Source organism: Ailuropoda melanoleuca, chromosome 2 (genome assembly GCF_002007445.2).
Source record: "Ailuropoda melanoleuca isolate Jingjing chromosome 2, ASM200744v2, whole genome shotgun sequence".
Taxonomy (NCBI): Eukaryota; Metazoa; Chordata; class Mammalia; order Carnivora; family Ursidae; genus Ailuropoda; species Ailuropoda melanoleuca.
The window spans coordinates 129,941,870-129,955,927 of record NC_048219.1 but is presented as its reverse complement, the minus strand read 5'-3'; the positions used below and the strand labels follow the sequence as shown (position 1 = coordinate 129,955,927).

Here is a 14,058-nt window from a genome sequence, read left to right as displayed (position 1 = left end):
TGCTGTAGTAGATGCCAACCCACTCAGGCCTGAATCACCTACTTTGGAGATATTCCCATAGCGTACAATGTAGATCTGAGGCCACAGGAGAAATACTTCATGACTGCAGTCTCTATAGTCAGTATGCTAAAGGCATCTCCTTCCTGCATGTTTTCAGGCAAAGATGCTAATTTCTACATCTAATGATATGCTATTGACTGAATACACACACTGGAAACTCTCAGATTCTCTCAGTCTCACTTCTTATTCCAGCAGCCTCTGCAGCAGCCAGCCCTGCACAGTCTTCCCCCAGCTTCCTTCTGGGGCAATCTGACAGCACCTCACTTCTAGCCATGCCATGCACCTGTTGCTGTCTGCCCCTTGGGCCTCTTAGATGCCAAGGCATAGGACCATGCTTAAAGCTCACCACTGCCATGGAAATGGGCAGAGGAGTTAGTAACCCTAGGAGCATCTTAACCAGCAAGAATGGTAAACCCATACATAAATGCTTTCCTCTTTTCCTCCGGACAGACTGTTCTGAGGTCTTCTGAGGTTCCTGCAGGACTGAACACATGTGGCTACTGCAGTGGCCAAGGCAGTGGCTTTCACTTCTTCCCTATTTCACTCTGGTCTTCAATCCCATTTCCTGCCAGGGATCTCATCCTACATTCTACTGTCTGGGGAACCAGGCTAAAACAGTGTATTAGTCTGGGTGAGCTGCCATAAGAACATGTTGTACAGTGGGTGGTTTAAACAAGAGAAATTTATTTCTCACTGTTCTGGAGGCTAGCAAGTCCAAGTTCAAGGCCCAAAGTTTCAGTTTTTGATGAGGGCTCTCTTCTTGGCTTGCATATGGTCACCTTCTTGCTGTGTCCTCATGTGGCTTTTCCCTAGTGACTACAGGTGGAGAGATCTCTCTCTCCCTCTTCTTCTAAGGCCACTGATCCTATCTAGGACCCCACCCATAAGACTTTATTAAATGTAACCTAAAGCCCTATCTCCAAATACAATCACATTGAGGTTTGGGGCTTCAACATATGACCTGGGGGAGGAGAGTACAATTCAGTCTATAGCAGACACTGTTAATCAAAAACGTTGATTTGATCATGGCCAATAAGCAGCTGAGAAAGGTCCTCCAAGATCCCACCATCTTCCTTTTTTAAGCTCCCTTTCTCCCTCTCATGTTTTAATGACTAAAGTCAAGGTCCTATTTTGGAAAGGTCTTATGTTAGCTGTTCTCATGAATATTAAATGTTTCTAGTGTTCTGGTTATTTGAAGGACTACAGTTAGAAGAACTACATTCTAGGCTTTTCCTCCTTACTAGTTTAGGGAGTAACTTTTACTAGATTAAGGAGTGACCTAGAGCAAATAATTTTGCCTTTCCAAATGGCTTTTCTCAGCTATAAAGTCGGATAACAGCTGTAAAGTGGGTTAACCCAGTTATTTTGCTGGGTTAGGGGGATTCAAGGAGATGGAAAGTGGGGAGATAGCATTTAAAAAAGAAAAGGAGCTCAACAATGGAAGAACCTTGGGGGTACTTTGAGGAAGGACCCTGGTGCACCCCATGCACATTCCAGGGGAGGGGAGATCCAGAGTACTCCCAAAGCGCCTGGGTTCACAGAGCAGCTCGGTTTACTCTAAGCTGCTTGCTGCCGAACCTGCAGTGTTTACCAGAATCCGGCTGGTTTGCAAACTCAAATGTCAGACTTCCTGTCCCAGAGATTCTCTACTTGCTCACCCCCAACTCCTTTCGGCCTCCCCGAGGAAGGAGAGAGGGGACTGGAAGCAGGAGGAGCTTGCACCGGGTAGCCTCACCCCTCCTCTCTCCCCACCCCAAAGGCAGGAATTTCTGGGAAGGGCAGATGGTCCACCGCCTCTTCCTCCTCCTTCTCGAAGCGGAGTGAGTAGGGCGGGGAAAACCTCCACAACTTCTCTGTCTCCAGCCCAGAGCCCCGAGTGTCCGCACACTGTGGTGACAGGGACGACGGAGGGGCCTCCGGGAGGCTGGGGTGGCGAGGCCCGCCGAGGCGTGGAGCACCGAGGGGGCTGCGGTCCCGCCCAGCCCCGCGGCCCCGCGCTTGGGCTTTGGCGCTGGCCCCCCCGCGACCGTCTCCCGGCCGCGCGGCGAGCCTAATGGTTAGCGATGCTGTTGTTGCAGTCGCTGACCCTGCTGCTTCTGCTGGGGGCGCCACGGAGCTTGGCCGAGGGCGCGGTGACCGCGCTTACCCCCGAGTCGGTCCTCGAGTGGCAGGGTGAGTGTCCCCCGGGCCGAAGAGACCAGATCGGCACATCGGGGCCGGGGGTGGTTACGGCAGAGGAGGAAGGGGTGAAGCTGAGGGCGAGGAGGGGTAAGCAGCTAAGGCGACCGGATTTATATGATGGCCGCGTCTCCGTAGTCCCGCGAAGGCCGGCGGATGAGCCAGTCCTGCACCGGGACGGGCCTTGCACCCCGCTCTTCCTGCCCCCCAACCTTCTCCTCCAGTCCTGCATCGTCCAGGCGTCCGCGGGCTGCGCGGCGAGGGCCCGGCCCGGGTTCCAAAGCAAAACTTGACTGAGCTCTGGCCCGGGACAAGCCGGGCACATAAAGATAGGAGACGTTTCCAAATGTAGCCACCTGAGAGTTGTTTATTTGGGAGGGTCATCTCTCCGATAAATGACTGCAAAAAGATGTCCCATTTCGTCCCCTCCCAAAGCAAACCTGCGTGTGTGCCGCCACTTGCCCAGTGGCCCCGAGCCGGGCTTCCATCCCTCTGCTCCTTCGGGAAAGAATATATAATCTTTTCTATTAATACCTTGCAGACCAAATGGGGGCATGGAGCCTCTGTAGGCCACAAACGATGCAAGCTGGAGCAGATGATCCTCTTTGCCTCTCACTTTCTCTCATCAGAGAAATGGGGTGTGTGATATCCAGAGGCCCACGGAGGAGTAAATGAGATCGTTCCTAAGGCATCTGGCACACCTGTGAGCCAGAGTTCCCTCAAACTCACCCCCGCAGCCCATGTGCACACATGGATCAAGTCACCATTTATTCAGCACCCAGTGCGCAGAAGACTCATAAAAGGGGACCACATCGGAGAATAACTAACTGCATGGGGGCTTCTTAAGGCCAAGAGGCCAGTGTCCAAAACTGAAAGCTCCTCTGTGAAAGGAGAAGGGAGGCAGGGGGCAAATAAACCAGCAGGAACCTCCAGGCAGCCTCTGTCCTCTCTGCCTTTGGGTTTAAGTTTGGAAAGAAGAGGTAAAACAGGGTGTGATCCATGCCTGCATTCATTGTTTGTTTGTTTGTTTTCTTTCTCAACATACTATGCCTACATTTTTTAGGTAATCTTTTCTGGACTGTATTCTCTAGCACTCCCACAAGGCTTTATCGGGGACAGGTTGAGTAATTCTTATTCTAAAATGGCCAAAGATCAGAGACCTCTTAACCTTCTTGAAAAATTCAATACAACGGTCCTGTGGGGGCACCTGGGTGGCCCAGTTCGTTAAGCGTCTGCCTTCAGCTCAGGTCATGATCCCAGGGTCCTGGGTTAAAGTCCCACATGAGGCTCCCTGCTCAGCAGGGAGTCTGCTTCTCCCTCTCCCTCTACCTGCTGCTCCCCTTGCTTGTGCTCTCCCTCTCTCTCTGTCAAATAAAAAAATAAAATCTTAAAAAGAGGAAAGAAAGGGGAGTAGACAATGGAGTAGACAATGTCTCAGGTCCCTTCCAATGCTAATTCTAATTGAGCAGATACCCAAAAAAGAAAAGAAAGAAAGAAAGAAAGAAAGAAAGAAAGAAAGAAAGGGAGGAGGGAGGGAGGAAGGAAGGAAAGAAAGGAGGGAGGGAGGAAGGAAGGAAAGAAAGGAGGGAGGGAGGGAGGAAGGAAAGAAAGGAGGGAGGGAGGGAGAGAGAAAAGAAAAGAAAAAAGAAAAAAAAAAGTCCTGTGGATGTACATTTGACCCCCTGGTAGGTTCCATCTCCACTAAGAGTTTACCAAACCGCATTATTCCTCTACATTTTAAAATGTGCCTGAGCGCTAGGTATTGAGAACAGGGCAGCAGCCCATAGGACAGAAGCTGCACCCAAGCCACACTGAAAATGCACTGATGAGCTTATCCCTACTATATGTAGCCACCCAAATCCTGGCCTGAGATAGTTTCTAATCAGTGCCTTCTTCTCAGTGGTCAAGGACACTCTGAAGTTAAAACCATCTGCTATCTCCTGTACATTCCAAGTGACAATTTGCAAATCTGAAAATCTGACATAATTAGCAGAGAGATTATTCAGATATGAAAATGCTGTTACTGGTGTTCACTGAATGTGTGGCATTGGAGACTGTGTGACATTGAATGTGCCAATCCTTGCACAGGCTCCCCTCCCTGACTTCCATCACCCACATCAGTGAAATTTTAAGTATAATCTAGATGGGTTTGAAATCAGGTTTTTCCTGTCTATCTCAAGATGGAAAAACCAAATCTTAGCACTGGAAGGGACCTGAGACATTGTCTACTCCAGACATCCATTTTTCAAATGTGGAAGCTGAGGTACAGCTTTTACACAGGTTTTTGATCATGTTTTGGGGGTGTTCCACACGTGCACCAACCACGGTGACTTACTTTCAGCCATGATTGGTATCCACAGAGCAGCCAGAAGAAATATGCATGCATTTCAGCTTTATACTCACTAATAAGGGATATGTAATAATGCAAGGCAGATTATACATATAGTACTTTTTCATCTGAGTTGTTTCATATGTATTATTGATTGAATTGATATGTATTATAAGCATCCCAGCCTTGGGAGGCAGATGATGGATGCTTTTGTGCTGACTTTTCATTTATCAATCATTTTAGTGTCATATAATAGTTCAGTTCATGGTCTCTGAGCCGGACTGTATGGGTCCAAATCCTATCTCTACCATTTACCAGCTGTGTTACCTTGGACAAGTTACTTCACCTCTCTGTGCCTCAGTTTCATCGCATATAAAAATGGAGGGAATAATAGTACTTACTCAGGTGTTGTCCTTTTGTTTCAGTATAACCACAGCACCATCTTCCTCTGGCCTATCCAGACAATTTTGACAGGTTGACAGGCCTTTAACAATCATATCCTGCCCTGTGCACGGCACTGTACTTGGCACATCTGCAGCTTGTCTCCCACCTCTAGTTGGCTATCACACAGGCCTCACTGTGATTCTGCAGTCCGAGCTCTTCTAGCAAGTGCTGCAACATGGTAACTTCACTCACTCAAGGACCCCTAACACTGGGAGGGCAGGTGGGAGAATGAAGATGGGAGTAGGCACCTGGAGAAAGGTGGACATAGTCTCTGTAGAGGTTGCTAAAGGAAATGAACAGGGGGCAATGAAAGAATTTTAAAGCTATGTTGAGAGCTGAAAATGATGTGAAATGGTCTCATCCCACCCAATAATAAGAGACTTTCCTCAGCAGTACTTATTTTCCCAGGGGCAGGACTGGAGGAGGGAGCCCATGGCTGTGTTAGTCCTTCAGAACAGTCAGGGTAGGCTTTTCTGAATGAGCAGTGACCAAGGGAAGTGGGGGTGCTGATGAGCCTGAGGTCAAAGTGCATGGCCATGGGGGCCCGTCTAGAAGACAGTGAACTGAAGTAAAGGGGTAGGGTCATCTCTTGAAATCCTGTGCCAATGGGAAGAGGGTGAGGGGCTGAAGGCCTCAGCTATTCATTCACTATCTGTTGAGCACTATGTGCCTTATCTCCCTACTTGGTTTGGGTTCACCCACAAGGAATCCCTGAGACATGTATTTATTTGGGAGGTGATTCTAGAAGACACAATGAAAGAGTGAGGAAATAAGACAGGGAAGGGGCTCAATTTCACAGGAGCCCTTCTCAGTGACTCTGGAAAACACAGTGGGCCCACCAAGGGGCAGGAAACAGAGGTATTCATCCACCAACTCCTATTTCTCCCTGATGGAGGGTCTCTCCTGGGGCACTAATCTGGTCTCTAGCCTGCGTGGAGCACTGTGAGGCAAAGAGACACAGAGAGTCGGTCAGAAAATATGAGAACTGTCTCAGGTGAATGACCTCCAGGGTCAGTGGTGTGGATAGGGAACCAATGAAATCTATTACTCACTCCCAGATTGGGAAGATAAAAATATGAGTAGGCTATGTCCTCAAGAGGCAGAGAGTCCAGAGACAGATACGGAAACAAAAATTACAAAACAGTGCAATAGATGTTAAGACAACAAGGAATGAGCAAAGTTCTAAAGGCATGGTGAGAAGGGACTGGCCTGAGGGGCTGGGGACTACAAAAAGGCATTTATTTTCCTGAAAAATAAGTAGGTAGTTGCCACATAGGAAAAAGGAGATGGAGCATTCTGGCGGAAAGCACAGAAAGCATGCAAAGGCACAGATTCACGTGTTGGGCAGTAGGCTGAAAGTTCTAGTCTGAGCTCTTTTGGATGGAAGAAAGAGGGCCCACAGAAAGTCACTCAGGCAAACATGAGGCTGGATAAAAGGGTGCTAGGATCTCAAGGGGGACCGAAGGACAGGCTCTCCTGTGCAGCCAGGCCTCCTGCGAATGAGAACTGGCCACTGAAATAAACTACTTTCTCTTTTCCTCTCTCTCTGCTTGCTAGTCCCTGTTTGGTTCTTTCTGTGGACTGGTCTCTTCTGCTTTAACTTGCAGGAACTTTCATGTGTAGCTCCCACAGCTTCCTTGAAAAAGTTGCCTAATTTCCTGGGAGAGGAATCTGGTCACACTCGTCATAGCATGCTGGCCAGTCCCTGCACTCTGCCCTTGAATTAGAGGCTTTCCCATGGCTGGTAGGCTGTGATCGCGGTGTGAGGTGCACACACGGATCTGCTTCCTTAGGGGCTGTGATAGCGTAGATCCCCAGAATAGGGTTGTGGCAGGACAGGAAGTTGTGACAAATCTATATTCGGATCCATGCAAGAGATGAGGAAATGAAGAGTTTGGTTAGAGGCTCTGCTTAAGGAAAATAAATTCTGGTGGCATGAACTGGGTACTGCTAAGAAGAGCCTCATGAAGGGAACTGGAACACACTTTTAAGTTTAGGAATGCCATGGTCAGTTTGGGACTTGACGAGGGTAGTTATGGAGGGCAGCAAAGAGACCATGTGAGAGGTTAAAGCGACTGCTCATGAAGAAAGACGTTGATGACCTGAGCTAAGTCAGTCACAGCAGGAATACTGAGAAGCAGAAAGTTTGGATTCCGGATATATGGCTTAAAAAAGAAGAAAATTAAAAACAATAAACTTAGTGAAAGACATGGGAGAAATGCAGACAAACGCAGAACAGGAGGGGCAGTGGTTATCCTTTCTTGGTAGTGACCGGGTCCAAGGTGTGGTTGTAATCGTGGTCACTGAAGCGGGGAACAGGTGAAAGAAGGTCCTTGGAGCAGAGTAAGTTGAGGAACCCAGTATCCACAGCAGTACAGACATATGCGTGTGAAACAAAAGTTTCAATTAAAAAATACCATTACCTAATATGATGTGCTGGTACTCATCTACTCTGTTCCATTCTTTATTTTGTAACATGGGTTATGACACACTACATTGATATCATGACCCATTCATGAGCCATGACCTGTGGTGGAGAAAACGCTGGGCTGGAGTGTTAGGGCATCTGTGCGGAAGTTGAAGGCATTGAGGTGGAGAGGAGAACGCGGAGCCTGCTGGCATCAAAGTCATAGCGAAGTTAAGGAAGAGGTTCAGGATGGCACACCCCAGTGTTGAGGAAGGGAAGACTGATTGCCATGTGGGAGAGGTTTCTGAAGGAGGGTGATGAGAGCCACCACCTGGAGACAGCAGTGGGGAGACGCGGTGACCCTGAGATTTACCCATAGCTTCCATTTCTGATACAAAGATAACAATGGCTCCCTTGACTGCTCCTAATAGTACCCAACATTTGAAGAACGATTACTGTGCTATTTTCATACATTAACACACCGAACCTTCAGCACAATAAGGTAGGTACTATTAATACATACACTTCACTTCTTGGCCAATGAAGAAGGTTAAAGAGTTTGCACCTATAGGAACTAGAAAAATGGGAATTTGAACCAGGCACTCAAGCACTAATGCAGAAAACACCTCCCCCATAGCCTTGTGACCTCATAAAATAGTTCATTTTCTATCCTGTTGTTTGATGGGAGCATGTGATTTGATTCTGTGACAGGAGGAATGGAAGCCAGCCTCTTGTGCTCTGCAGTTCCTCCTTTTCCAAACCAGTACGTCTACATGTAAGAGTGAATATTTTCATAAAGCAGAAAAGTTAGCGATTTTTAAAAAACCATTCTAGGCAATTCCTACACCCCTAGGCAATGAGCCATTCTCCTAATCTAGAGATGTGGAATTTAAGTGAAAGCCTGATCCAATACGGGTTTAGCTTTCCTACCAGGCCATCAATCACTCCCACCACCTGACTCTGTTTCTCCCATTTTCATCATCATCTCTCAGAATCTCTTCCACTTCATGCTTTTCTCATCCCAGCTTCTCTGACTAGCTGTTTTCCTTTTGAGAGTCAGCATAGACGTCCAGTTTTCTTGGTGCTTTACTTTTTCTCATTAAGTTTCTAACTTCTTCCTATTGTTGCGTTGTTACAGTAACTGATACCACACAATGCAGGTTCTAAGCCAATGACCAGAACAGTAAACTCACACAGAGAGCTCAGTCGTCCCCTCATTTCCTCTTCCTTGACCTAACAGTTTGCTTATTTATATCCAGTTTTCTGAAGAAATGATTCCTTTGTTTTGTCTCTTCTAAACTCATCCCTGTGTGATGAATCCTCATGTAATCTATCAAAGTAATATAGTTGAGACACTTACAGACCCTTGCCTCCACTTTCTTTTAGAAATTATCCTTGAGGGGCGCCTGGGTGGCACAACGGTTAAGCGTCTGCCTTTGGCTCAGGGCGTGATCCCGGCGCTATGGGATCGAGCCCCACATCAGGCTCCTCTGCTATGAGCCTGCTTCTTCCTCTCCCAACTCCCCCTGCTTGTGTTCCCTCTCTCGCTGGCTGTCTCTATCTCTGTCAAATAAATAAATAAAAAAAATCTTTAAAAAAAAATTATCCTTGAAAGCTTTTTAGGAGATATTCCAATACAAAGCTAGGAACATAAATTATATTTCTTTAATTATTCAGAGTGAAAGGAAATACACTTCATAAAAGAAGCAAACAAAAGAATGCCTTATAAACACTGTATTAAGTCATTCAGGGAAAAATATTTTATAAAGCCAGTCAAGAAAAATGGAGGAATATTATTAAAATTATTTCTGTAAATTGGGTTCTGTGATACAGAGCTAAACAAAACAAACAAGAGGTTTCTGCTTTCATGTGTGGCCACATGATTTTTTAATTTATGATACTTTCCAGACTACTACAGTTCCAAATAAATATGCTACTATGCTAAGTGAAATAAGTAAGGGAAAAACAAATACCGTATGATTTCATTCATATGTGGAATTTAAGAAACTAAACAAATGAATAAAGGAAAAAAAGAGCAAGACAAACAAAGAAATAGACTCTTAACTATAGAGAACAAACTGGTGGTTACCAGAAGAAGCGGGGTGAGTGGAGGAATGCATGAAATAGGTGATAGGGATTAAGGAGTGCAGTGGTTGTGATGAGTGCTGGGTGGTGTATGGAAGTGTTGAATCACTATATTGCACATCTGAAACTAATGTTACTCTCTATGTTAACTAACTAGAATTTAAATGAAAACTTAATTTAAAAAAAGTAAATGGCTAACCTAAAAATATATTCAGTCTCCCAGGTAATAAAATAAACGCCAAAAAAAAAAAAAGCTTGTTAGCATAAAAAAGAAATATGCACATAAAAAAGTTTTACTATTTCTGGCTTTTGGCATTCTGCTCTTGAGAACTTTCCTTTTCAGTTATGAAAATATAAGAGGAAATTCAAAGTGGTTGTCTAAAAGCATTATTGTCTTACTTGACACTATCCATGGTTGACATTTAGATTTGCTTTTCTTTTACTAACACTTATATAGTGATCATAGTGACTGAAGTCATCCTTATCATGATCCTATGAAGCCAGTGCTATTATTACACCCATTGTGCAGATGAAGAAACCAAGGCAGTTACTGTTCAGCTTCAAGCAGTTCTGCCATAAAAGAAGGGCTCTGTAGTTTTCCAAAGACTTTCATCTTTAGTGTTAGATTTGTTCTAGTAAGAACAGGGTGGGTTCATGGGCATGTGGCCAGTGAAGACACATAGAGTGTCGTGCTCAACAGGGCATTGCACTTGGAGTTTAATGTTCTGTGGTTTTGGGTCTTGCAGTTCTTAATAATTTTAATCTCTGAATTTGTGCTTTGGGCATGAAGGTTCATGGGACAACAGAGAATGAGCCAGAAGCTAGAAACCTCAGCTCAAGCTCGGTCCCACTTGTTTCACAACCACCTACTCAGCCCGGCCAGATCCCCTGGATGGGTTCTAAGCTGCCGCTTCCCCACTCCTACCCTCCATCCACTGTTTCAACAGGTTGTGTTCAGGTTGGGGGACAGGAGGCTGGGCGTCTGCTAGTGGATGGCCAGTGGCATCTAAGGGAGGAGCAAGGCAGCGGCTATCCCCACTGGGCTGACAGCACCAGGCCTGTTTGGTGAGGATGGGGTGGGGAGCCTGTCACCTATCCCCAATCCAGGTACTGAGTGTGAGTCCAGCACTTTCTGGCACAGAGGCTACAATCCCTTGTGGGCTCATAGGAAGTGGAGATTGAATTGACTTCCCTGCTCCAGATAGGGCCCTACATTTTTATCTTACTCTGGGCTCTGCAAAGTAGGTAGCCAGCCTGAATCAGAAGCATGGGGACTAATAATAGTTTGAATTGTATCCCCCTCTAAATTTATATGTTGAATTCCTAACCCCCATTACCTCAGAATGAGAACTTATTTAGAGATAGGGCCTTTACGGAGGTAATGGAGTTAAAATGAGGCAATTAGGGTGGACCCTAATTTCATATGACTGGTGTCCTTATAAGAAGGGGAAACTGGGATGCAGAAATATGCATAGAAAGTAGATGATATGAAGAGGCACAGGGAGAAGACACCCATCTACAACGCAAGCAGGGAGCCTGGAACAGATTCTCCTCTCACAGGCTCAGATGGGGCCAGTCCTGCTGACACCTTGATTTTTTACTTCCGGCCTCCAAATCTGTGGGACAATAAATTTCTATTAAGTCACTCACTCAGTTTGTGGTACTTTTTACTGCAGCCGTAGCAAACTAATACAGGGCTAATGATATATCTACCATTAAAAGTTGTTTTTGTGTTTGTGCTAATTTCTATCCCCCAGTTAATTAAATGTATATTTTTCTTAAAAGGGTATATTCTTAAAACACCTAAGATGGATGAGCTCATGTAATCACTTTTCCATTCAATAATGTCACATCATTTCCAGGGTTGTTTTGGTTGTTGTTGGAGTTGTTTTCTGTTTCTGCTTGTTTTGTGACCTCGCCTTTGAATCATATCCCCAGGGCTTCAATGTGCAGGCATTTGTGAGAGAAGTTTAACTATGTTCTGTCTTACTGTGTCTTGCCGTAACTTGCTCTTTGTAGCGAGGCTTCCTGGTGACTGAGATGGTATATTTTCAACAGTCTATAAGAAGCTAACAGAGCTGCTGTGAATAATGATTTTTATACCAGTAATGTCTATTAGGTGCTTTTGAGTTAAAGACAAAATGATGGAGGGACAGACTAAAGCAAAAAGGAAGAAAAAGATTTTCAACTCAGTTTAAGAATTCATTGGTAAGTTACAGCGAGATACAGTGAAGAACTTCAGAAGAGATGAGATTTTCTGCAAGGGTCAGCTACTGCTAAATGAGAATGGCAGAGGGAAGGGACGGGAGGGAATCCGAGTAAGCAGGGAGTGGCAAGGACAGTCTAAAAGGGTTAACCCACTTCACATAGAGGTTGGTAACAGGCAATTCGAATTCCCACAAAACTGGAGCCAGTGGAGCTGATTAGCTGGGTTTCATGTTTCCTGGGTGTGAGAAAGAGTATTGTGTGCCCCGTGGAACTGGGAGTGGCAATTTGGGAAGATTAGAGAGAAAAGAGGAGAGAACACATAAAAAGATTTAGCAAGAGGGATCCCATGGGCCTGTGGAGGTGGTGATTATCCAGGTTCAGAAGCTGCAGGAAAATAAAGAAAGCTCAAAATCAAGGACAGTGCTAGGTCAGATAAAGAAAGGGAAGTTCTGTGATAGGATAAGGAGATATTTTAAAATGTACTTTACCTTTCAGTTGATTAATAGAAGGCAATTGAGAGGTAGCCACAGGCTTTGTTAGGTGCTGTCAGTTAAGAGACAAACACCAAATCTCAGATGGTTTGGGATAAAATGCAAATATGCATGCAGAGAGGGCCAGAAGGGACAGGCACACTTTTCACTTTGTTCTGCGGGACTGTTCTTTCGAGTACAGTGCACATGCTGCAAGCATCAGAAATTCCTTGCTTATTGGTTTGGAAAGTCATATTAAGAATCCAGATTTTCTGCATCATTCAGCCATGAACAGAACTTGATTCAGCAGCTTACAACATCCTTTCCTGCTACGGCGTCATCTAAGTAAGGAGCACAATCAGATCTGAATCCACTGTTCACTAGACAGGACAAACCCGAATTTGTGTAGCTGGAAAAGGTCAATACATCTCAAGAGAGACGTGCTTACCTTCGGATTGGTTACAGGGGAGAAATGCCCTCCCCACTACCTTCTGGACCCTTTCCATGCCCAAACTGAAATACTGTAGTCTCCCTCTTTTTGTGGGGGATACATTCTGAGACCCCCAGTGGATGCCCGAAACTGCAGATAGTACCAAACCCTATACATACTATGGTTTTTCCTACACATACATACTATGATGAAGTTTAATTTATAAATTAGACATAGTAAGAGATTAACCACAGTAACTAATAATGAAATAAAACAATTACAATATACTGTAATAAAAATTATGTGAATGTGGTCTCTTTCTCAAAATACCTCATTGTACTGTACCCACCCTTCTTGTGCTGATGGCAGATAATAAAATATCTGTGTGATGAGGTGACGTAGAGGTGAATACTGTAGGTATTATAGTATTAGGCTACCTGTGACCTTCTGGTGACACATAGGAAGAAGGATCATCTGCTGCCTGACCATGGCTGGCCTCAGCTAAACTGAAACAGCCAAAAGCAAAATGGAGCTAAGGGCCGGGGAGGGACTACCATACTGTCAGAACAGAATGGAATGAAACAGATTCAAGAGATGCTACAGGGCGGAGAGTGCCTGAGCACCAGCTGTGTGGGTGCATAGAGGAGAAGAGCTTTAAATCCAGGGAAATGGGTGGGAGGTTGAAACTGGATTGTTTTTGGCAGGCTGTGGCTTCCTAATAGCTTTCTTAAGCATTGCACTTGATGTGAACCGTGTATGTGAACTTTTCCTTCCACTTCCCTTAACATGGAGAAGCACAGAGGCTGACTTTTACCGTAGTTGGATTAGGTGGCCACCATCAGAGTAGAATTTACTGAATACCAGAAAGCCCTTTGCTTGCCTAAAATTCACCATAAAAAGAGCGTTTCTTTAGGAATTGTTTTATTGCTTGTTTCCAGTGTTTTTGTGTGAAAAGTACAGAAATCTCAACGAAGTCTTAATGCTTCAAACCTTATCTTATTCACTTACCACTTCAAACCTCCAGCCATTTGTAAGAGGGGCTGTCTAAAGCAGAAAGAGGCACCCCAAGGCAGGTGGAGGTGATCAGAAGGGGTGCCAAAAGTGAAGTGGTTAGGGCCTCAAGAGAAATGGTCCTACAGGTACCTCCAGTCAGCACCGTTCAAACAGACGGGTCAGACTATAATAGTAGCCCCAGGCTTGAGACTCCAACCCATGGTATCATAGGAATTGGCAGGCATTTACCAGCCACATGAACAGCTGAAACTAGAAAACAAGTCACTGAAACTACCTTTTCCAGAAGCCTCACATTCCATCGATCACTAAATCTTGTCATTTCTTCCCCCTTTGAGTTCTCTTTCTAGTGACTGGAGTCTCACCATTCCCTCTTCTTTCTCACCACCCCAGCTGAATTAACGCCTTCTGTCCCCTTCCTGGACCATAGCAATAG

The 14,058-nt window shown here is 45.3% G+C and overlaps 1 protein-coding gene across 3 annotated transcripts in view; it reads left to right on the top strand.

The window, feature by feature from the left end:
* Nucleotides 1-1,803: 1,803 nt before the first annotated feature.
* PLA2R1 (phospholipase A2 receptor 1) overlaps nt 1,804-14,058 on the top strand; it is a 113,030-nt gene continuing 100,775 nt past the window's right edge. For all 3 annotated transcript variants that reach the window (XM_034654608.1, XM_019809140.2, XM_002928392.4), the window contains exon 1: nt 1,804-2,232. In XM_034654608.1, the coding sequence (XP_034510499.1) occupies nt 2,124-2,232 (109 nt within the window). In that variant the 5' untranslated portion in view covers nt 1,804-2,123. The remainder of the gene's footprint in view (nt 2,233-14,058) is intronic.